The sequence below is a fragment of the Esox lucius genome, chromosome 14 (assembly GCF_011004845.1).
Source record: "Esox lucius isolate fEsoLuc1 chromosome 14, fEsoLuc1.pri, whole genome shotgun sequence".
NCBI classification, from domain to species: domain Eukaryota; kingdom Metazoa; phylum Chordata; class Actinopteri; order Esociformes; family Esocidae; genus Esox; species Esox lucius.
The window spans coordinates 32,284,829-32,307,107 of NC_047582.1; the positions used below are offsets into that span (position 1 = coordinate 32,284,829).

General features: G+C 45.6%; 1 protein-coding gene across 3 annotated transcripts in view; it reads right to left on the bottom strand.

Annotated features, from left to right (window-relative positions):
* Positions 1-241: 241 nt before the first annotated feature.
* LOC105021682 (glutamate receptor ionotropic, kainate 2) overlaps positions 242-22,279 on the bottom strand; it is a 90,525-nt gene continuing 68,487 nt past the window's right edge. The window contains exons 12-17 of one of the 3 annotated variants that reach the window (XM_010889493.5): positions 21,976-22,199; positions 16,424-16,542; positions 14,927-15,144; positions 13,591-13,816; positions 6,199-6,452; positions 242-2,673 (exon numbers count right to left, since the gene is read on the bottom strand). In XM_010889493.5, the coding sequence (XP_010887795.1) occupies positions 2,509-2,673; positions 6,199-6,452; positions 13,591-13,816; positions 14,927-15,144; positions 16,424-16,542; positions 21,976-22,199 (1,206 nt within the window). In that variant the 3' untranslated portion in view covers positions 242-2,508. The other 2 variants (XM_034297031.1, XR_002197841.3) reach the window with 2 other exon arrangements.

Sequence of the window (22,279 nt, forward strand, 5' to 3'; positions counted from 1 at the left end):
GTCAAATTAATTCTATTAACTCATTACATGATTTGACAATACAATTGCTTATTTTCTGATAAATCCTCCAAATTAATCAACCATTTACACTTTATACCACTGAGATTAGCAGGGCAGAAAATGACAAGCAACACTGGAAGAATGAAAAAAAAAAGCCTCAGAACTAAGTCGTCTCCCCGTATTTTTCATAAACAATTACTTGAAAATACTCAAATTCTACATTCATTCAATTGTTCATGTACAGCAGACATTTTTTTTTTTTTTTTTTTTTTAGAAACATTGAGCTTTTGTATTTCCTTCTCTGGAGATGATTCCCTTCGGGAGTCAGATGCCTGGTGTGATGTTTCCTCCTGTCACAGATCTAGGGTCAAATCCCCTCTCCTCCAGTTCCCAACTTCACCATTACAGGGGGAAATGCAAAACCTACCTCGGATCAGCACCCGGGAAATACAACCCTTCCCCATATGAACACTCTGAAGAGGCACAACCATCTTATCCAGAGCTAGTGACAACAGGGTGGGCAGACATTTTCATATATTTATATTTTTATAGATATCCTCAACCGACAGGACACTCCGTCGTCTTTCATGACCATAGAAACATAAAAAGACTGGATGAGTTCTCACTGTATTGCCTTACCCACCTGTCATGTCCATACAAATCAATGGCTGTAGGGGAAAGGACACAAACCATGACCAGGGCTCAAACCCCACCATAGCACTGTCTACGCAGGGTGTTTAGTTACAGTATCGATCCTGTCACGTCCACAACACCCAGGCGCACACACAACCTTCATTCCCTGTGGGTAACCAATGCGTGAACCTGACCAAGAAATCCATATTCCCTAGTGCTAAACCTAACCATACTCTAACCCTAACCCTATACTCAATAACCCAACTTGAATAACCCAAACCTAGTCATGCTGCCTAACCGGAAATACCTAAACAGTAAAAGTAACCCCAAGTTTAACTCTGCGTCCTATTGTCAGTCTTCCCTAAACTTAACTCCTAAGCCGGAAATCAATTTTGCCTACTGGGGACCTACCAAAAAACCTTACAGGGACCGATTTGACAAGTTCTTCTATATTTTTTGGGGACATTTGGTCCCCAAGAGTACGCATTGTGTGGATCACGCTCACTGCCAATTCTGAAAGGAAAAACAAAAACACACCTGTGAGGTCGCCCTGGTTGTGGTTACTGTTTCTTCACAACACACACCTACCAGTCTAGGACTTAATTTGACCATGGGGGAGAAGAGCTGCTACTTAAATACTGCAGACTGGGGTTTGATTACATCTAGCCCTCTGCTTGGGACAGTAGGCAAACGGAGAGGAGCTTCAGAAAGACCAGACAGGCTTGTCAGATCACAACATAAATCCAGGATCTATGACAGAGGAACAACAGGGGTCCGGCCTGGCACAGTGGGGGGGGCCTCCAGCTCAAGAGAGGGCCCTAAATCACCAGTGGTTTGAATTAAAGGGGGACTCCCCAAGTTGGCACCTGCTACACATATGAATGTCACAGAGAATGCTAGACTTTGATAGAAATTACTACAAAACGTTGTCTGTATACAAAAGAAACAAACAATTTTTTTTGTTGTAGAAATCCTGCTTTCAAACAGTGGATATAAGACTCAAAATGGTGGACTGTGATGCGTGTTCAGACACTGTACAGCATGTTCGTTTAAAATAGCATGTCAGTTTTTTATGACGGCCGAACTTTGGCACAGTAAAGGCATTACAGAAGATTAACAATGAGTATTAGGGAGATTTGTCAACATCGATGATTTAAAATGAAATAAATACATATTTTAGGAACTGCCTAGACGTCCTCTTTTTTTTATACAGTTCTTTATTTAACATTTTGGCACTTTGTAAGATTCCTTTTTATAATGACCTGTATGTGGTGGATTTTGATCGACTGGACACGCACACACACACACACGCACGCACGCACATGCACGCACACGCACACACACACACACAAACATTTGACATAAGTGTAATCGACATCAACAGAAAAACAACATCAACCCATTGCTCGGAGTGTTATGGTCTCAAGGTACAGTGTGACGCTCTGAACAGGTGTGTGTGTGTGTGTCTGCGTGTGTGTGTCTGCGTGTGTGTGTCTGCGTGTGAAGTCACTGACTGTGAGAAGGGAACACAAAGGCAGCCTCAAACCGTCCTGCATTTTGAATTCTCCCTTTTGAGTCCCTGTTCAGAAGCATCCCACAGATGCTTCCACCTCGCCAATCCTTTGAGCTCGTTCCCACAATCCTCCAAAAAGTCCCTCTCCCAGAGTGTCGGGCACGGTGAGGTGACACATGTTAACACGTCTACATTTCCACAGGAAACATCTCTACCATCCTACCAAAACTGGAGGCCAACACAATAGACTGTAGTTTTGAGTTATGTGAGCGTTTCAGTGTTGTCCTCGACCCCAGATCAGATCGTCTGGCTGGATTTCCACCTTCAGGGGCGAGTCTGACATTTTCTCGACCGTCTACCGTTCACGCCATGGTCTCCTTGCCCGGCAGCCTCCTGTCGTTGAACGTGTGCATGTTGATGACCTCCTCGGCCTTGGCGATTACCGGCGGCTGGGGCTTCTGCTTGAGGCGCCTCTGACACTTCAGGGAGCCGCGCAGCTCCTCCACCATCGCACTGCAAAAGGAGCGCTAGGAGGAGGTGGGCAGGGGAGGAGGGAGGAGAGAGGAGGTGAGGGTAAAATACATACAGGACTGATGACATTAAAGATGCGGTCTGGGAATTTCGCGGGTAACAAACTATTGTTTTCAAACTGCCATATGTGTAATATGTTGTTTATATGCGCATAATCTATAAGTAGATACACTACCATACCTCAGTTAGCCAAGAAATTCTAAGTTTGATGGCAAATTGTTTTAAAGACACGGGGCTCAAAATGGCAGGCGATTTGTGCCGAACAGTCATGTGAGAACTATGTGCATCCTCTGGAAAGATGTACACCATAGACAAATAAAGGAACTGAAATTAACAAATGACACTGAAAGATTGTACTTTACAATCATCGGTTCATATTATTATTATTTTTTACAAAAAAGCTATTTCATAGTGCAAAATAAACAAGTTTAGCTTTATTCTTTCTTTTTGAGACGTTCTGTTGAAGCTCTGCTTGTGTGTTTTGAATCATTGTCCTGTTGAGGGATGTTCATTTCAGCTTCAGTGTTTATTCACATTCTCCTCAAGAATTATCTGGTACAATAGTGGTTGACTTAAGCAATTTTATTTGATAAAGGTAGGTATGTACTAACCTTTCCTCCATAAGGACACTGCATTTCTGTTTATTTTAATTGCATAAATGCATTTTTTTGTGTGATTTGTAACATTGAGCCATCTTAATCAAAGAGACTGGTCTGGATTTAGCTACAGTATCCATGCAACAAATACGTTTTCACATGACTGTACAAGGTTTAACACGACAGCGCCACCTTTACAACCAGAGGCCATAAATCACAAACTGCATCTTTAACTGACTCACAAAATCAGTTTGTGTGATTCAGGAATTAAACCCACAGATATTAGAGGCAGTATATATCACCATTGGTTGAGGATGGTATTAGAGGCAGTATGTATCACCATTGGTTGAGTATGATATTAGAGGCAGTATATATCACCATGGTTGAGGATGATATTAGAGACAGTATGTATCACCATGGTTGAGGATGATATTACAGGCAGTATGTATCACCATGGTTGAGGATGATATTAGAGGCAGTATGTATCACCATGGTTGCGGATGATATTAGAGGCAGTATGTATCACCATGGTAGAGGATGATATTAGAGGCTATAACAACTACTCTGGCCGAGGATATTAGAATCAATAGGAACTACCCTGGTAGAAAGTAATAAAAGGTGTTAAGAGGACAAGGGGAGCAGGGGGAGCAGGGAAGGAGGCCAGAGGACAGGGGGAGCAGGGAAGGAGGCCAGAGGCGTGGAGTGAGGACAGAGGTCAGATCGGGGGAATGGAGAGAGGAGAGGTGGGAGAGTTGTGAGCGAGGAAGCAGAGGTAGAGGGTGAGGGTGAGAAAGTACAAGAAGGCTTGCTGCCACAGGTTACATTAGTGGAAGGCAACTTCGACTCAAACGTGGCGCAGGAACTTCCTGTTTTAGAGTTTAACAGACCGCCTGTGTTACATCTCAGCAATAACTCTGTTGGTCAGGTGTGGTGCTGGGGTGAAACTGTCCCCGTCAGTACCTGATAACCTGGTCATTACAGGATTGATTAACCAAATTATCCAAAAATTATCCATTATCCACTGTGCTTGTCTTTCTGTCCTAAAATAACATGTCATTTCTTTATGATGGGACATTTATGACACCTGGGGATGGGAAATCATAAAAATAATCCATTGCCGTTCCTGACTAAACAATTTGATGATATAATAGTCTGGGTAAAATAAATAATAATATATAATAAACTAATGTAAACTGAATAAATCTTTGGTACAGTACCCTCCAGAAATATTGACATCCTTGATAAAGATGGTTATGAAAAAATGACATTGATGTAATAAAAAGCAATTATGATTATTTCTTGAAAATTAATATTTGATTATATCATGAAATTAATATTTGTCTTAAATGTGATAATTATTGGCGCCCCAGAAATTGTTATGAACTAAATCGAATAGAAGTATATCCAGTACATGCTGAAGAGTTAATCTCTTTTTTTCTAGGCAAAAGATGAAAATGTACTTCAACTTCCTTCTAGCATTCCTCTAGATCCACAATCTCCATCTCCACAGAATCAAGCTTTTGCAACAGCCATCCCACTCCTCTGACCAAAACCACACTGAAACAGCCATCCCACTCCCCTGACCAAAACCACACTGAAACAGTCATCCCACTCCCCTGACCAAAACCACACTGAAACAGCCATCCCACTCCCCTGACCAAAACCACACTGAAACAGCCATCCCATTCCTCTGACCAAAACCACACTGAAACAGCCATCCCACTCCCCTGACCAAAATCACACTGAAACAGCCATCCCATTCCTCTGACCAAAACCACACTGAAACAGCCATCCCCTGACCAAAACCACACTGAAACAGCCATCCCACTCCTCTGACCAAAACCACACTGAAACAGCCATCCCATTCCTCTGACCAAAACCACACTGAAACAGCCATCCCACTCCCCTGACCAAAATCACACTGAAACAGCCATCCCATTCCTCTGACCAAAACCACACTGAAACAGCCATCCCCTGACCAAAACCACACTGAAACAGCCATCCCACTCCTCTGACCAAAACCACACTGAAACAGTCATCCCACTCCTCTGACCAAAACCACACTGAAACAGCCATCCCACTCCTCTGACCAAAACCACACTGAAACAGCCATCCCATTCCTCTGACCAAAACCACACTGAAACAGCCATCCCATTCCCCTGACCAAAACCACACTTAAACAGCCATCCCACTCCTCTGACCAAAACCACACTGAAACAGTCATCCCACTCCTCTGACCAAAACCACACTGAAACAGCCATCCCACTCCTCTGACCAAAACCACACCGAAACAGCCATCCCATTCCCCTGACCAAAACCACACTGAAACAGCCATGCCATTCCCCTGACCAAAACCACACTTAAACAGCCATCCCACTCCTCTGACCAAAACCCCACTGCAACAGTCATCCCACTCCTCTGACCAAAACCACACTGAAACAGTCATCCCACTCCTCTGACCAAAACCACACTGAAACAGCCATCCCACTCCTCTGACCAAAACCACACTGAAACAGCCATCCCACTCCTCTGACCAAAACCACACTGAAACTCTGTGGGATGACCTGAAAAGGGCGAGTCCAAAAACAGGGTCTCCAGAGATTTATTTTGTGTAAGATGGAGGTGATAAACAATAACAACATTTTCTTGCATCCTTTTTGATCCTCTTTACCCTGGGCGCCAATAATTGTAGAGGGCACCGTATATGAGACTGCACACTACTGTTGTCATCACATCACTTCTGACTCTTTTAATTGCCTTGGTAAACAGTTTATAACCGCAATAAAGCATGTTATGGGTTCGTGATATATTGCTCATATACAACGGTTTTCAAGCACTCGGCAGCAGTGTAATGTCTCAGAAGATCTCATGGTACATAAGCCATACGCCACACCCTCTTGTGCCCCATTGCTTAAAAATGTCTACCTTCTCCAGCTCAGCGTTCTGTTTGGACTTATACAGGACCTCCCCGACGGCCACGAACACAGACAGCACGAGCCCTGCGGCCAGCACGATGAAGATACCGCCAATGTTCTGCACCCCCAGAGCGCTGGCCTCCTTATTCTTCTCGTCCTCGGGACAGCCGTTCCCCCTCCACCACTTCTCCTTCATCATGTGGAGCTTCCCTTCCTCCTGTAGCTGCAGGATCGCTATGGTGATCTTGTCTCTGTACGGAGAGCCTGGAGGGGAAAAAAGGGTTGAGCGTCAGGCGACTACAGTGTCTCGTCACGTGACTACAGTGTCTCGTCAGGTGACTACAGTGTCTCGTCAGGCGACTACCGTGTCTCGTCAGGCGACTACAGTGTCTCGTCAGGCGACTACAGTGTCTCGTCACGTGACTACAGTGTCTCGTCAGGCGACTACAGTGTCTCGTCAGGCGACTACAGTGTCTCGTCACGTGACTACAGTGTCTCGTCACGTGACTACAGTGTCTCGTCACGTGACTACAGTGTCTCGTCAGGCGACTACAGTGTCTCGTCAGGCGACTACAGTGTCTCGTCAGGCGACTACAGTGTCTCGTCACGTGACTACAGTGTCTCGTCACGAGACTACAGTGTCTCGTCAGGCGACTACAGTGTCTCGTCAGGCGACTACAGTGTCTCGTCAGGCGACTACAGTGTCTCGTCACGTGACTACAGTGTCTCGTCACGTGACTACAGTGTCTCGTCAGGCGACTACAGTGTCTCGTCAGGCGACTACAGTGTCTCGTCAGGCGACTACAGTGTCTCGTCACGTGACTACAGTGTCTCGTCAGGCGACTACAGTGTCTCGTCAGGCGACTACAGTGTCTCGTCACGTGACTACAGTGTCTCGTCACGTGACTACAGTGTCTCGTCACGTGACTACAGTGTCTCGTCAGGCGACTACAGTGTCTCGTCAGGCGACTACAGTGTCTCGTCAGGCGACTACAGTGTCTCGTCACGTGACTACAGTGTCTCGTCACGTGACTACAGTGTCTCGTCAGGCGACTACAGTGTCTCGTCAGGCGACTACAGTGTCTCGTCAGGCGACTACAGTGTCTCGTCACGTGACTACAGTGTCTCGTCACGTGACTACAGTGTCTCGTCAGGCGACTACAGTGTCTCGTCAGGCGACTACAGTGTCTCGTCAGGCGACTACAGTGTCTCGTCACGTGACTACAGTGTCTCGTCACGTGACTACAGTGTCTCGTCAGGCGACTACAGTGTTTTGTCACGTGACTACAGTGTCTCGTCATGTGACTACAGTGTCTCGTCAGGCGACTACAGTGTCTCGTCAGGCGACTACAGTGTCTCGTCATGTGACTACAGTGTCTCGTCAGGCGACTACAGTGTCTCGTCAGGCGACTACAGTGTCTCGTCACGTTTCTGTTTTACCAACTCCAGTGACCAGTGTTAGGGGGGTTCGCAGGCCGGGTGTTTTGTATGAGCACATTGCGACAGATGCTGATGTAAAAAGGGCTTCATAAATACATTTGATTGATTGATTGCTACCAACATTACTGAGTCACAAACAGCTGAAGTAGGTCCTTGAAGGACTGCAATTGTACCAGACAAACATACAGTAAGTTAATGTAAGTGTTTTCAGAATGGAACCGTTTCAAAGTATTGGCTGTTGGTGACTCAACAAAGTTGCCAGCAAATCCTGCTAACATTGATTGCTCTTCAGCTCGGGATAAAGCGAGAGCGAGTTGAGGTACTTAGGTAATACCACTGAAATAGAATGCATAGAAAAGGGTTTGTGCCTTTACATGTATTTTAATGGTTAATTGGGAGGCCTGCCCAAAGCCTAAGCAAAGACTCCCTAAGAGCCTAAAGGCTACATAAAGGACAGAAGATCATGATCAAAGCTATAGCTAATAAAGGAAATGTCAAAGTGAATGAATCTGAGGTGAATTAATTCAGAGACTAGGCATTCTTCAGTGCTTATCTATTATATAGCATGCTGTGCTATGGTGATGGCATGTCTGTCCTGTTGCTATGGTGATGTTGTTGCCGTAAGGACTGCCTGAAGGGACAAGATGACAAAAAATCAGAACATTTAAAAATAAAAATAAACCTCATTCATTTTTTCCATTCAATAACCATAGCTTTGATTATGATCTTCTGTTCTTTACGTACCCCCAGGTTCTTTCACCTAGTTTTAGCCTTGGCCATAGAAATGCAAGTAAATAGCACAGAGCAGGCGTACAGTATTTCTGTTTCCATAGTGCAGACAAAATTCCCCTTTAGGGATCAAAAACACTTGTATACTTTCTCATTCGATCTTAATTTATCTCAGTCTGAATGAGCTCTTCAGTGTTTTTTTTGGGAACAGTGGGATTAGGGATCATCTGGTCGCCTGTTTATCACCTAACCTGTCATGTTATTGTGGTCTTAAAAGAAACACTTGGTTGTAAGTCCTCGTTCCTCCTATTCACGGCTAATCCTCCCATCTTGGAGACAGCCTCAGAATTAGCATCTCGTTCTCAAGCAGGCGCTACAACGACATGAGGCACTGGCAAGCAGGCTTTGTGTTCTGGAGTAGCTGCGCTCCCGTCAATTCAGATGCATCAGTGAGTGTGTGTACACTGTGAATTTCTCTTTCTGTGTGTGTGTGTGCGTGCATGTGTGCGTGCGTGCATGTGTGTGTGTACATTGTGAATTTCTCTTTCTGTATGTGTGTGCGCGTATGACCACATTGCTGTGCCAAGATGAGCACAGCTCCCCAAATCTGCAGACAGTGGAAGGAGCTGGCATTAGCGGCAGCGCATTAGGACACAGTGGGAGACTGTGAGATCAAAGGAAGAGTAATGGCTTTGGAGTGGGACCGCTGGGTTCCCGCCTACCCCCGCGGGCCCCACAGCACCTCACTACAGGGGCCCAGGTAGCTCCTGGGTATATGCACCCACACACACACACAAACATATGCACCCACACACCCATGCCCGCACCAACACACACAGACACAGAGACACATGCACACACCAACATGTGCACATTTTCACGCAGACACCCACACACACAGAAATATGCGCAGGCAAGCACGCACGCACGCATGCACACACACACACACAACACAACATAACACACAAACATATGCACCCACACACCCATGCACGCACCAACACACACACACAACACACACAAACATATGCACCCACACACCCTTGCACGCACCAACACACACACACACAACACAACACACACAAACATATGCACCCACACAGCCATGCACGCACCAACACACACACACAACACACACAAACATATGTACCCACACACCCATGCACGCACCAACACACACACACACACACACACACACCGTCACGGTGAACCAGCCAAGACCAGATGAATGCTTACTAGGCGTTTTATTTCCTTGTTTCATTAATACACAACAACTTGAAACCATGTTAGTGTTTTTAGAATATTATACATTATTTAAAAGAGGTCAGAGTAAAGTGTGTGTGTGTGAAATTCAGTGCATTATCCCCCAAGTGGTAAATAATATAAACGTATGCCTAATGAACTTAGTTCAACTGTTGTACTCCACCAAAACCCAACGCTTACAATTGTTGCGCTCCAATGTAAAATTAAAGATTGTACCTTTAAAGATGATTAGGTGTTTTTGAAAAATTGGTTTCACAAGTCTCAGGAAGTCAGTGGACAAAGATGCAGGCACCTCTAATTGCAAAAAAAACATTGGTGGTTACCTTCAATGAAGTGTTTTAGAAAAGAGGGTAAGATGTCATGCAAAACAAAAAAGGTGTGGCCAGAGGTGGTGTAGCGGATTAGTTCCACTACGGTGTGGGCTCGGCTCTTCCCATACCATTCCATTAAATCTACATCAACAATACAGAGTCGCTTTCTTAAAAGTGAAATTCCCCTTTAAGACCGTTTAGTATTGGTTCTGATGGTTCCCTTTTCTCTCCGCCGTCTCTGCATCTCTCTTCATTTCATCTATCACTGCCTGTCATCGTTTCAACTGCTCAGCGGCAGCCTCTCAGATGGATGATAAAGTGATGAATCCAGTGTGGAGAATAGAAAGTGTTCAGAGCATTTCTGAACTCTCACCGGCTGTGTGTATTTCTCTTCGTGAAAAGACCTTGATCGTGTGATTGGTAAACCCAGTGTGCATGCATGTGTTTATGCCTGTGTGTGTGTGTGTGGTGTTTGTATTCATGCCAGTATTTCTAGGTCTGTCTGTGTGTGTGTGTGTGTGTCCTCCTGCAGTGTGAGATTGCTTCATTAGGCTTGTCTGCCAGGGTGTGTGTGTTTGTGTATTTATGCTACTACGCCTAGGTCTGTGTCTGTGTGTGTGTGTGTCAGTTACCGTGTGTTTGTGGCTGTTTATTTACTGAATGTCTATCATCTGATGTCATGGCCACAGCGAGTCTTCCTTGGGGCCTGACGCCAAGGAACATGCTACAGCCAGACAGCGCCATCATTTACACACTCATCTTCGATACATTTAGACAATCCAGACTTTAGCGTGCGCGCTGGCGTGTGTATTAGCGTCTGCCTGCGTCTGAGTGTGCATTTGCATGTGCGTTAGCGTGTGTGATAGCATGTGTTAGCGCGTGCCTTTGTGTTAGCGCGTGTATTAGCATGTGCCTGCGTCTGAGTGTGCATTTGCATGTGCGTTAGCGTGTGTGATAGCATGTGTTAGCGCGTGCCTTTGTGTTAGCGCGTGTATTAGCATGTGCCTGCGTCTGAGTGTGCATTAGAGCGTGTGTTTGTGTGCGCCAGTGTGTGTTAGCGTGTGTGGCTTGCCAGAGTACCCGAACGTTTAACCCCCGCCCCAAGGATCTATAATTTCTCCGCAGTCCCTTGATTCTCCCACCCAGCTCATATTTGGAATGATTAATAACGGCCCAACAAAGCCGGTCCTGGATAACGGTTAATAGGGTGGGTCCCAGGAGAGCCCCGATATGGAAACCGGTCTGGGGCTGACCGGAGGCGGAGCGCTCTGCTAAGTAACGGACAGATGACGCCCATCAGTCACTCAGCCTATGACTGGCCTCAAATATCACCGTGATCACATGGGGTGGAGGGGGGGGGGGGGGGTCGAGGAGGTTAGGGGTGGGGGGGGGGGAGAGATATGACGTAAGTGCGCTTGGGGAATAGGAGGTGTGGATTGAACGGCACTAAAACATTAGCACTTATCAAACCGCGGCCTGCTGTTACCGGGCTGTCGCGGCTTAAAGCGGTGCTAAAACGTGGCTTCGAAGGCTTGGGAGGGTTTCTGAAGGTTAATGAGGCTACGGGTTAGCGTGGTCTGTGACAGATAACCGTTGGAATACAGAGCAAGAGGCGCTGGGCTACGTTTCCGCAAGCTCCCCCTGTGTTGTGTAACTGACTGAAAACCACGCGGCGTTACATCGACGCACAATGATAACGTATCCCCCCGCTCACAGCCAAGTCCACTCATCAGTCGACGCCTGCTTTCGATATACAGCAACGCATGCGTCAGAACTGGCACTGGCGAAGCCCTGGCAGGGTGTTCCATGTCATTCCGGTAGATTGCCGGCACTCGGCAGCGCGTGACGCGTGTGTTCTGCAGTGCACAGGCTTTATTATTATTTATTTTTTTGTTGTTGTGTTTACGAGGGGAGAAATGCCGCCGGTGTGTCCACACATTTCATCAGTGGGGGTGGGGGGGAGGGGGGGAGGGGTGAATGTAATCCAGCGGATCTGGATTGACGAACATCGTTTTCCCCTCATGTCGCTACAGCAATCATGGCATGGAAATAACAGCCCAGCCCCATCAGCAGCCCAGAGTACTCTCACAGACCCATAACCACACAACTAGTAATCAACTGTGGACGGGCCTGGACGTGAAAGGAGAGAATTATTCCTCCGTGTTTTCAAGTTATTACGGTGAAGTATGAGGCCATTATTGGGTAGGTTGGGGGTTTATCATGACTGAACTTACCCTGGTGACCCCCCCCCCCCCACACACACACACCCACCCACTTCTGTCTCCAGGGTGTATTAGATGTTCACCTATTATACACAGCACTTGGGGGGGGGGGGACAACAAAATGGTTCTGGTTTGCTTCTCAGAGACTTCTGAAGACCCTGTCGGCAGTCCTTCAACTGCAGTCCTGTACAGGGGCGTCACATCGCCAAGATCTTGAGTCAGATCTTGTTCATTTTAATTAACAAGTTGGACCTGATTTTAGGTTACAGTGAGCAGATGTGTTCTGGCCACAAAAAACTTGGATGTCTACACAGCCGGTCCACGCTGAGCCCGGGCGGAAGTTGCGTTTCCATCGACCCGAACGGAGTAAAACCACACGCAAGAAATGAGTGCATATCGGAATCTTATCATTGGATTTCCAGAAAACATAATTGTATGTAACCCGTCAAGGTTTTTATGTATGTTTTTTCCTGTTAAATTACATCATATTTTGCACACATAGGTGAAAGAAAGAAAGTTGATGTATACTTTGTCCTCACTGTAACCACTGTATGAACAGTATTTCAATGGGTAGAATGTGTTGCGTTCAATTTCATCCTGCCTCTGACATCACTAGATATAATCTCAGAGCGACAGGGGAAACGAAAAGAGGAAATGAATAGTTGAACATCAAAAAATCGGTTCACCGAACTCTAGAGTACCTGTCCTGTACAGCAGAGCGGCGGTTTTCAAACCTCTCCTTGGGAAGCATGACGCGTTTACTAGTCAGGGGCTTGAGGATTAGTAGACAAGTTGAATCAGGTGTGCTAGCTCAGGAGCAATTCAAATACCCAGACCGGCTGGGGGTCCCAGAGGACAGGTTTGAAAACCACTGCTGTCGAGATTCTCCTGGAATTCTCATCGTCCGGAACATGTACATACCTAATATATTAGTTAGCTCCAAAACAGCCCTGTTTATTGTTTCAGTAAAATACTGGATGTGTCAGGTGGAACAGTGTTAACAAATGCAATATCAGAGAAATATTCCGGAATCAATGTCGGGCATTACATTTTCAAAACTGCACACATTCTAAATGTGTCTAAATCTGTCCAAAGTAGGCACAGCCCACATGCATTTATCCATTATTACAATTTGTACTCATAAAATGTTCCCCTGGCACTGCCAGAAGTGGACTGGACACCCCTCAGAGCCTTGCTCCTCTCTAGATTTCTTCCTAAGTTTCTTCCCGTTTTTCCTGACAACTGTGCATCAACCCGGTTGCTGCTTGCTCTTCCGCCTTTCAGGCTGGGTGTTTTGTAAAAGCACTTTGAAACAGTGCATCAGCCCTATCTGTCTCCAACCATTCAACCATCCAAATATTCTCCTTTGATTGGACGTAGGTGCTACCGGACACATGGATTAAACAGACCCAGCTACGTATCTGATAAGCACATTACCCATGGGCGTTCCTACTCCGTAGGCCTTGGAGTCGATGAGGCCCCCAATCTGCGTCAGGTTGCAGTTGCGCTGCGTGACGAACTCGATGGTCGTGGACTCCATGAGGAACGCATAGTCGGAGGTGAGTACGCGCTGTATGCCCGCCTCAATGTCTTTCACCATCACCGACGAGCGCCGGCTGTTCATGAACTCCCACATCTTGTCGTAGGTCGAGATCTTTGTCTTCTGCAAAAAAGAAATTCCATAGGGAGGAGTGACAGGCGATGACGAAATGCAAACACTTCAAATACGACTAGCAATTAGTCGTGTGGCGTTTAACACTCAACCCTCAAGTCCTTCCTGTATGTTAAAGGACTTAGTAGCGGGTTAACAACTTAACACAAAGTGGGGCTGCTAGTTTAATTGAGGAAGATTAACTGATTGAAACCCTTGGGATTGTCCACAACACAGCCCTTAAAACCAGAATAAACAGGAAAGGATACTGCCTAAAGGAAAGGATACAGAATAAACAGGAAAGGATACAGTCCAACTGTCCTGGAGACCCTAAATCTGGTTTGTCCTCTGCACCCTAAAGACACTATACATAAATGAACTTAATGAACTAAATGAAAAGAAACCCCTAAACTGGGGTCCCCACGGACGCATTTCAGGGAAACTGGAAGCTATTTTCAAGATACTAAATCTGTCAAAACCTGACAGATTTGTTTTCTTATGATGGCACTTCTAGGAGTATGTTGTTATCAAAAGAAATACAAGGAGTTCAATATAGTTATCAGTAATCCTATATTGTTATCACCAGTTTTATATGCAGTGCTATATTGTTATCATTAGTATAAGTAGTCCTATATTGTTACAAACAGTATTAAACGCAGTACTGTTTCGTCTCGTTTGTGGTGTTTCCTTTGGTTATAGTTTATGTTCTTTTACTAAACATCTTCCGTTCTCCCTGAGCTTCTGTCCTGCCTCATCAACTGTTACAAGTATTATATCGTTACCAACAGTATTACAAGTGGTCCTATATTGTTATCAGTGGTCTTATAAATAGTACTATATTGTTACCTGTAGTATTACAAATTATTTTGTTATATTTATTATTATTATTATTATGTCTTACATAGTTATCAGTAGTATTGTAGTCGTAAAACGTAACCATCCGGCAGACTTTTGCTCCAACCCAACATGAACAACCCCTGTGTTTGTATTTTCACCTGACAGGTTTCTAGTCTCGATGTGTTTTCCTATAGCAGATACGGTCTGGGTGATAAGTAAAACCACAACACCTGGAAACGGTGCTCAACTGAGGTCAGGCATTTCGGTTTGCCCCCTGCTAGCTACCTTGAAGAAGGTCATGGTGGCCCCGTCCTCCACCACTCCGTACAGGATCTTGGTCTGCTTGGCCAGATCGTCGGCAGAGTCGATGGGCGACTCCATGCGCTCCACGGTGAGGAAGGCAGCCAGGTTGGCCGTATAGGAGGAGATGATGATGAGGGTGAAGAACCACCAGATTCCGCCCACAATCCGAGTGGACAAAGCCTTGGGCATGAGCTCGGAGCCTGGGTTTTGAGGGGAGGAGAAGGTGTGGAGACAGACACATGGACTTCCAGCAGATGCAACAGGGAGGAGAAATCCCCAATAGGCACCTCCTGCTAAGGCTTGTACCGGGTGGTTTCTGTTATGTGTGTGGATCATCAAAAGGGATTTGAATACGAAATGTTGCTAGGTGTCCCAGATTAGGATTACTTGGTGGGAACAGGGAATATCCATTAACCAATCCCAAAGGTGTGCTAATTCAATTTAAATTCTGTCACCATAAATACACTCCCCCCTTCGAAGTTACTTGTTGGCATTTTACAATAAAAAAACTTAAAATAAAAGACAACCAGGTCGGGTCTCACTGCCATGTACTCAAGGCAACCTCAGGTCCTGACCCCACGTCCCGCTCCTCTCTCTGTGCTGATTGGCTGCGGACAACAGGACAGGACTCTGGGTGGTGGACACCTGAATGCCTTTATGTGCAGAATGGCGATATGATAAAGGATACGCTATAGCAACGGGCTCATTGGCTAACCACAACATAGGGATCCAGCTCAGATCATTTACGTCCACCATTGTGTTTTCTTATACAGTTCCAGGTATGGTAAAATAAAAAAAATAAAAAATAAATATATATATATATATGTGTGAGAGGGCTGGATTACGATCCAGAATGGTTTGGATCTCCCTAGTCATGTGACGGATATATTTTACACAGCAATTCTTTACTTAAAGATTTAGCAAAAAATACTGTGGGCAGGATTGCAAGGCGACCTCATTTAATCTATAAATAGTAACATAATTTCAGTCAAATTCCGTTTCAAGAACAGAGGAACCAATCTATATGGAAATGTCTGTTGCAGTATCAACTGAAATGTTCTACTCCGGTTGGGATAATCATTTCAATGTTAAGTTCAAAGAAAAGGATTCACTTCTCCCTGCAGTTTCTTTCTTAGGCCACCTACCATTGCCCAAAATGTGAAAAATAATAACCATTTATAAATCATACACTTTCTTCAGCTTGCTTGTACACTCCATCAGAAAGCAAAGGGTCATTACTGTCGGTTCCACTTCAAATTTCCTGCAACATCTTAGTCCAAACAAAGCCTTTATAGACGCTTATGAGGCATTTACAAATGCCTCCTAACACTTTTCTTTCTTTCCATCTGGCAGCGCACACCCAGAGGCCGACCCCTACGTGTGGCCCACAGCCATGCCTTCAACCCCGGCCGCTGGCCGCCAGAGAGAGAGAGAGCGGGACACAGAGATGTCAGACCACCGGCAGGCTGAGGTAAATACCTTGCTGCATGAGAGCTCCGACGCCGAACCAGAAACTATTGAGCAGCGTGAAATTGTTTTCCACCACGTCCGAGTCCGGGTTGCAAGGATGGGGGTTGTACCACTCGTATGGGCTGAACCTGTGGCCGAGAGAACACAAACAGACAGGTCAGTCAGACAGAATGACATCGCCGGCCGGGGCGCTCTGCTCTTCACACCCCGGCACGCGTCCGCCGGTGCTCAGAGCTGGCCGACCTTAAGACATGACACGTCGGGAAGAAACTGACGATCTTCCGCACGGATAAGACACGAAAAGAAATCCTCAAAACAGTGAGCCGCACCGTATTATTGCAGAAGTGCTGAAACATAAATCGAAGCCGCTATGATCTTTTATCTCCTGAGGGTTCCACAACTCGTCGAGAGACCAAACACAAATAATTTACCCTTTCCCCCACGCCAAACATATTGACGTATTCAAATGTCGGCAGTTTATTGCGAGAGGGCCCGATCGATGCACTGGAATAACACTGTCACTGGAGATAACGTCCCAATCCCTGATCATCTTTGGCGCTCATTGAGATTCATCAACTGGAGGGTCCTCTGGGTTCCCACGTGGGCTCTGTTACAGGCACAAGCACCTTTACCCAATTCAGCAAGTCTGAGTTGCACCATCCATGGACGTGTGTTTACCAACCTCAAGTCCTGCGACCTTCCTCTCTCTGCTGTCTTCCACTCTATTGCTAAGCAACTCCCTCCTTCCAGTCGTTCCCTTTTACCCTGCCCTGCTCAATTATCTGCTAAGTATCACTTCGGATAATGGCTTTCATTCTCTTAAAGATGCACACCGAGATCTTTGGCACACCGACTTGTTACTCATTTGCACAAAATGATTGTGAAAACAGAAATGATCAGTCAAAACGGGGGGCTCAGTAGACAACTGGATAAGGTGGTACATAAAAAGGGACAGATTATTTGTTGTACAAAATCTGTACAATGGTTATTGGGTTAGAATCAGACATCAGAACCTTACTGTAATTGGGTTAGAATCAGACATCAGAACCTTACTGTAATTGGGTTAGAATCAGACATCAGAACCTTACTGTGATTGGGTTAGAGGAGTGAATGACATGGGTGAGCAGCGCACCCAATATGGTTTGGGGGTGTTTTATAAACTAGGAGGAAGATGACCCGATAAAATACAGGCTCTCATCGCCTTTACAAGCACCAATATCAGTGAACTACACAAATAGCCTTAGGGCGTTGAAGAAAAGCAGGGCTTTGTTCCAATGTACAAGATGGAACGTAATCCACAGTCCAGCTCATCGTTTCACAACAAATTATTGATCATGTTAACTGTCGTTTCACATACAGCCGACAGCAATGTCTTCCAACGAGTCCTCGAGTGCCCCAAAATCACCAAGTTTTTCCAGGAGTGGACTGTTGTGGGCTTGACAAACTCACCTGATTCCACAGGCCGAGTCAGTAAAAACGTGCAGGATTGGTGGAGCTCGAGGACTACAGGAATGATTGGCCTACACAGTCAACCGTTGGAAAGGCTCTTCACACAACTATTATGACAAAGCTGTGCTGTTCTCAAGTCCCGTTGTCTGAATGAAGGAAGAAAAATGGCCAAACTTCATAACTGGTTTCATGGACCCAGATTAAGCCTAGACAAGTGCAATGAAGCTCAAACTCAATGGAATTCTCTTTTCTCACAGACTTAACCTGTGTCTGAGAAATCGCCCCTTACATGCTTGAGTGAAATTAACTGCTAACTTAACTCTTGCATAAGACCTGCCTAAAGGCTTGAAATCACGGCTACACTCAACTCCTCCTTCGCGCCCACCCAACTGATCAATGACCAAAAAACCGACAACCGCTGCTGCCCGCGATCACGCCGTTCTGCTCGAGCCCAGACAGATTCCCGTCGTCCAAAACGCCTCCACCGGGTACACTTTCTCTGATTGGTGCGGGCAGCTCTGTGTCCCTGATTTGCATGCACGGCAAACTGTAAACACACTCCACAGTGCGACATTGCTCAGTGTTTATAGGTCCGCGTAATAAAGGGGACTTTTATTCTACAAACATGACAAACGGTAGGCCATTTAGAAGGCCTTTTTTGACGACACCCACAATGCCATGTAACAGCGCACGGAGGAGTCCCAAACGGCACCCTTACAGAGTGCATTTCTTTGGACCGGAACCCTGTGTAGTCTACTTGAGAGTGAATAGGGCGTCGTTTGAGGAGGGTGTCATTAAGCCTTCTCTTTACCGCTGCCCTCTACACCGTCCACACGGGATTCATTTCTGGGGACCACGATGACACGCTATAATTCTTCCTGTAAGCCCCATCAGGCAGCCTGATTGGCCGGAATGTCAATGAGCTCCGTCTCCTTGTAGCCACGACCGCCGGCTGTGCGCGCCTGCTCAAGGTCTCCTGGGGCACTGTGTGTGTGTGTGTGTGTGTGTGAGACATTGCAGTGTGTGACAGTGTGGACCTCATTGTGTGTGTGTGTGTGTGTGTTTGTGAGAGAGAGACAGACAGGGAGGCACAGATTGTGTGTGTGAGAGGTTGGGCTGTGCGACCTTTCGGTCTGCGTTCCGCCTCTGTATTCCTCTGGGCCGTGTTCTGCACACTGATTACCACAGGAGAGGGGTGTCCAACATGAGAATGTGAGGTCACCTCACACACACACAGACACACACTCACATAGACACACACAAAGAGACACACACAAATACACACAGCCAGACATACATCTCAGACAGGGGACATGCCGAGTTCCACACAGAATAACAAAAGGATTCCTGGGTCTCCTCTACTCCTCATCTCATCTGTTTGGTCTGGTCTGATCTGATCTGGTGTTTTTGTCCTGGTCTTGTCTGATCTGGTCTGTTTGTTCTGGTCTGAGCTGGTCTCTTTTTTCTGGTTTGGTCTGTTTGTTCTGATCTGGTCCGATCTGTTCTAGTCTATTCTGATTGGTCTGGTTTATTTGGCCTGGTCTGATCTGTTCTGGTCTATTCTATTTTGGTGCAGAGGGTTTGGTCCGATCTGATCTGTTTGTTCTGGTCTGTTTGTTCTGGTCTGATCTGGTTAGTTTGTTCTGGTCTGATCTGTTTGTTCTGGTCTGGTCTGGTTTAATCAAGTCTGGTTTATTTGCTCTGGTCTGGTCTGTTTGTTCTGGTCTGGTCTGGTTTGTTCTGGTCTGGTTTGTTTGCTCTGGTCTGGTTTGGTCTGGTTCAATCAAATCTGGTTTATTTGCTCTGGTCTGATCTGTTTGTTCGGGTCTGGTCTGTTTGTTCTCGTCTGGTCTGGTCTGTTTGTTCTGGTCTGGTCTGTTTGTTCTGGTCTAGTCTGGTTTTGTCTCCCTGGACACAACAACCAAACAGGCACCATCTAATTAGCAGTCTGTTGGATTCAATTACTCTCTATAGATCTGTTTCCTCACTTTTCTCATCTGAGGGGAGGTGTGTGTGTGTGTGTGTGTGTGTGTAGGCACAAGCCTGAGGTGAGCCACACTGTGATTTGTGCTTATCTAGTGTGTGATCCATAACCAGGAACGACTCCATATGCTCCCATAGAGCCCCTATTGTGCCTGCATCGGCCCGGGTTCTCTGAAATATCTTTAGAGATTCAGTTCGTGCTTTACGATTGTGAATGCATGTGTGAATAGCAAAAGTTGTAAAAAGGGAAGAGCAAAGAATAAATTTAGCAGAAAACAGAGCTAGACTCCACACGACAGTTGAGGTTAGGAACATAAAAGAAACACAATTTTGTGGAATGTAGAAAAGTACTTTCTTTGGGACCTTCAGGTTGTAGTTTGAACAGGCTCTTAAATCCTTGGCGATCTGAAGGTTTTACTACTTTATTAGTGAGATTTCTTCATGTTTAGCTGCACTACTGACTCACTTTCCAGGGGATTAAAGAATACAATATCCCCAGCATAATAGGGACTTAACAAATCAATGTGTTTGTTGAATGGTCAATACTACAATTATGAGAGAGCTCAACTCAGCAAGTTGACGCCTGGGGGGAAGAATGTACGGCGTCTCTGAGCCGCTGCACATCAGCACTCAGACAGAATACAGAGAACAGGTCATCTAATGAAGCAGTCTAATACATTTACTCGGATCAGAACCTGAGTTTTCTTGGATTTTCTTAAACCCTGGTCACGCTACAAAGACAGTTCCAACAGGGAGGCCCGATGAGGTTGTCTGATTTTGCACCAGCGACTCCTTGTGGGAGGTTAATTGCACACCTGCAATCAGCGAGAATGTGTTCTCCTCCAAGTGTTGAGGTGCTGGCAAGCACTTCCTGGATGAGCAGGCAATGTGTTAAGAAGTGGAAAGGCTTGGCGACATGTGCATCGCAGGACATGTCTCAAGTGTTGATACTCGATTCAAGGCCTTAAGCGGAAATTGGACTTCAAAATGGTGCAAAGTTCAAAATAAATATGTTAATTTGGCAGAATAAAAAATAGCAAAACGAATCTAATATACAAAAGTATCATTTTCATCTTAAGGCCATTAGAAAAATAAATTTAAAACTTACCCGACATACCTTGAAAATTGCTGACAATGAAAGAAAAGTGCATATTCTGAACCAACTTGGGTGGCAGTTGTTGCCTTCATCTCAAGTGATCATAGAGCCAAGTAACATCTGAAAAATTGCATTAACCACAGAACTCTCTGGGCCATACCAAAATGGACCTATCAGCTGTCACCCCAGAGTTCTGGGATTAATGAAACATTTTCTATAAAAGATTAGTAAGCAATGCTTCAAACGAGTTGATGATACTAACCAGCAGGTAAAAAAATAATAATAAACATCACAACATAAAATTCTGATTGGAAACCTGTTTTCTGTAAGGAAAGAGGTGAAATAACGAGATTGTAATCATCTAAAGAAAAACATTTTGGGATGTGAAAGAAAGCTTCTAATAAAGGTACTTTTGCAACCAGTGCCACGAATTACTTACGACATGCAAACAACTTTGAAGTAGTTCTGTAAATGCGAGAAACGAAGGTCCTCTAAGGCTCATGAAAACTTAATACAGGAAATGTAATCTTCTCAGGAAATAGGAAAGACGATGGCTATAATGAACATCAAGTCATAAAACAAAAATGTTGAGCTCATTTTTTCCGCTCCTACAATTGTGAAATGCTCCGACCTGAAGGGAGTCACTGAGATGTGCTGTAGCTACTACTCTTAACATGGTTTTGTTTTATTGACTAAAATTAGATTACGAGGTTTCCATCAGACGTCCACGACAACCTACTTGGACAGTAACTTGGCTTGGCTTCACATTATTGTTCCACGTTTCTCTCTGTCTGGAGTTAAGCCCAGGTGGGTCCACCAGACTCTACATGAGCTTCCCTGGAGCTTAAGGACATATACTCCTCCCTCTGTCAGCCGGACATAATTCACACGCTGTCAAAACTCCCCAGAGAGACACAGACTTTCACTTTCACAGGTATAATAAATTCACACTCTGAGCTGGCACTAGTCTCAAGGCGCGCGGGAGATAAAAGCCACTGTCTGTTTGGTGAAGGGGCGAAGGATGGCATGTTACCTGGCTATGACAAACAGCACACAACTGACACCCAAGTAAGCCAGCAGAATATACATCCAGATATCAGGCGAGAGGGGGTTGAGGAACGAGAAGACGCCCGGGTTGGTTCCGTTGGGCTTGCGGTAGAGGATGCTTATCCCCAGGGTCATGAAGGGCTTGGAGAAGTCGATGACCTTCTCCCTCACGTAGGTGATGGCCAGAGGAGCCACCGCCAGATCCGCTTTCTGTGGACGGAGATGGGGCTCAGTGTCAAGAGTCCACCAATCAGAGACTGTGGTGTGACATCAGAGCCAATTAAATTGGT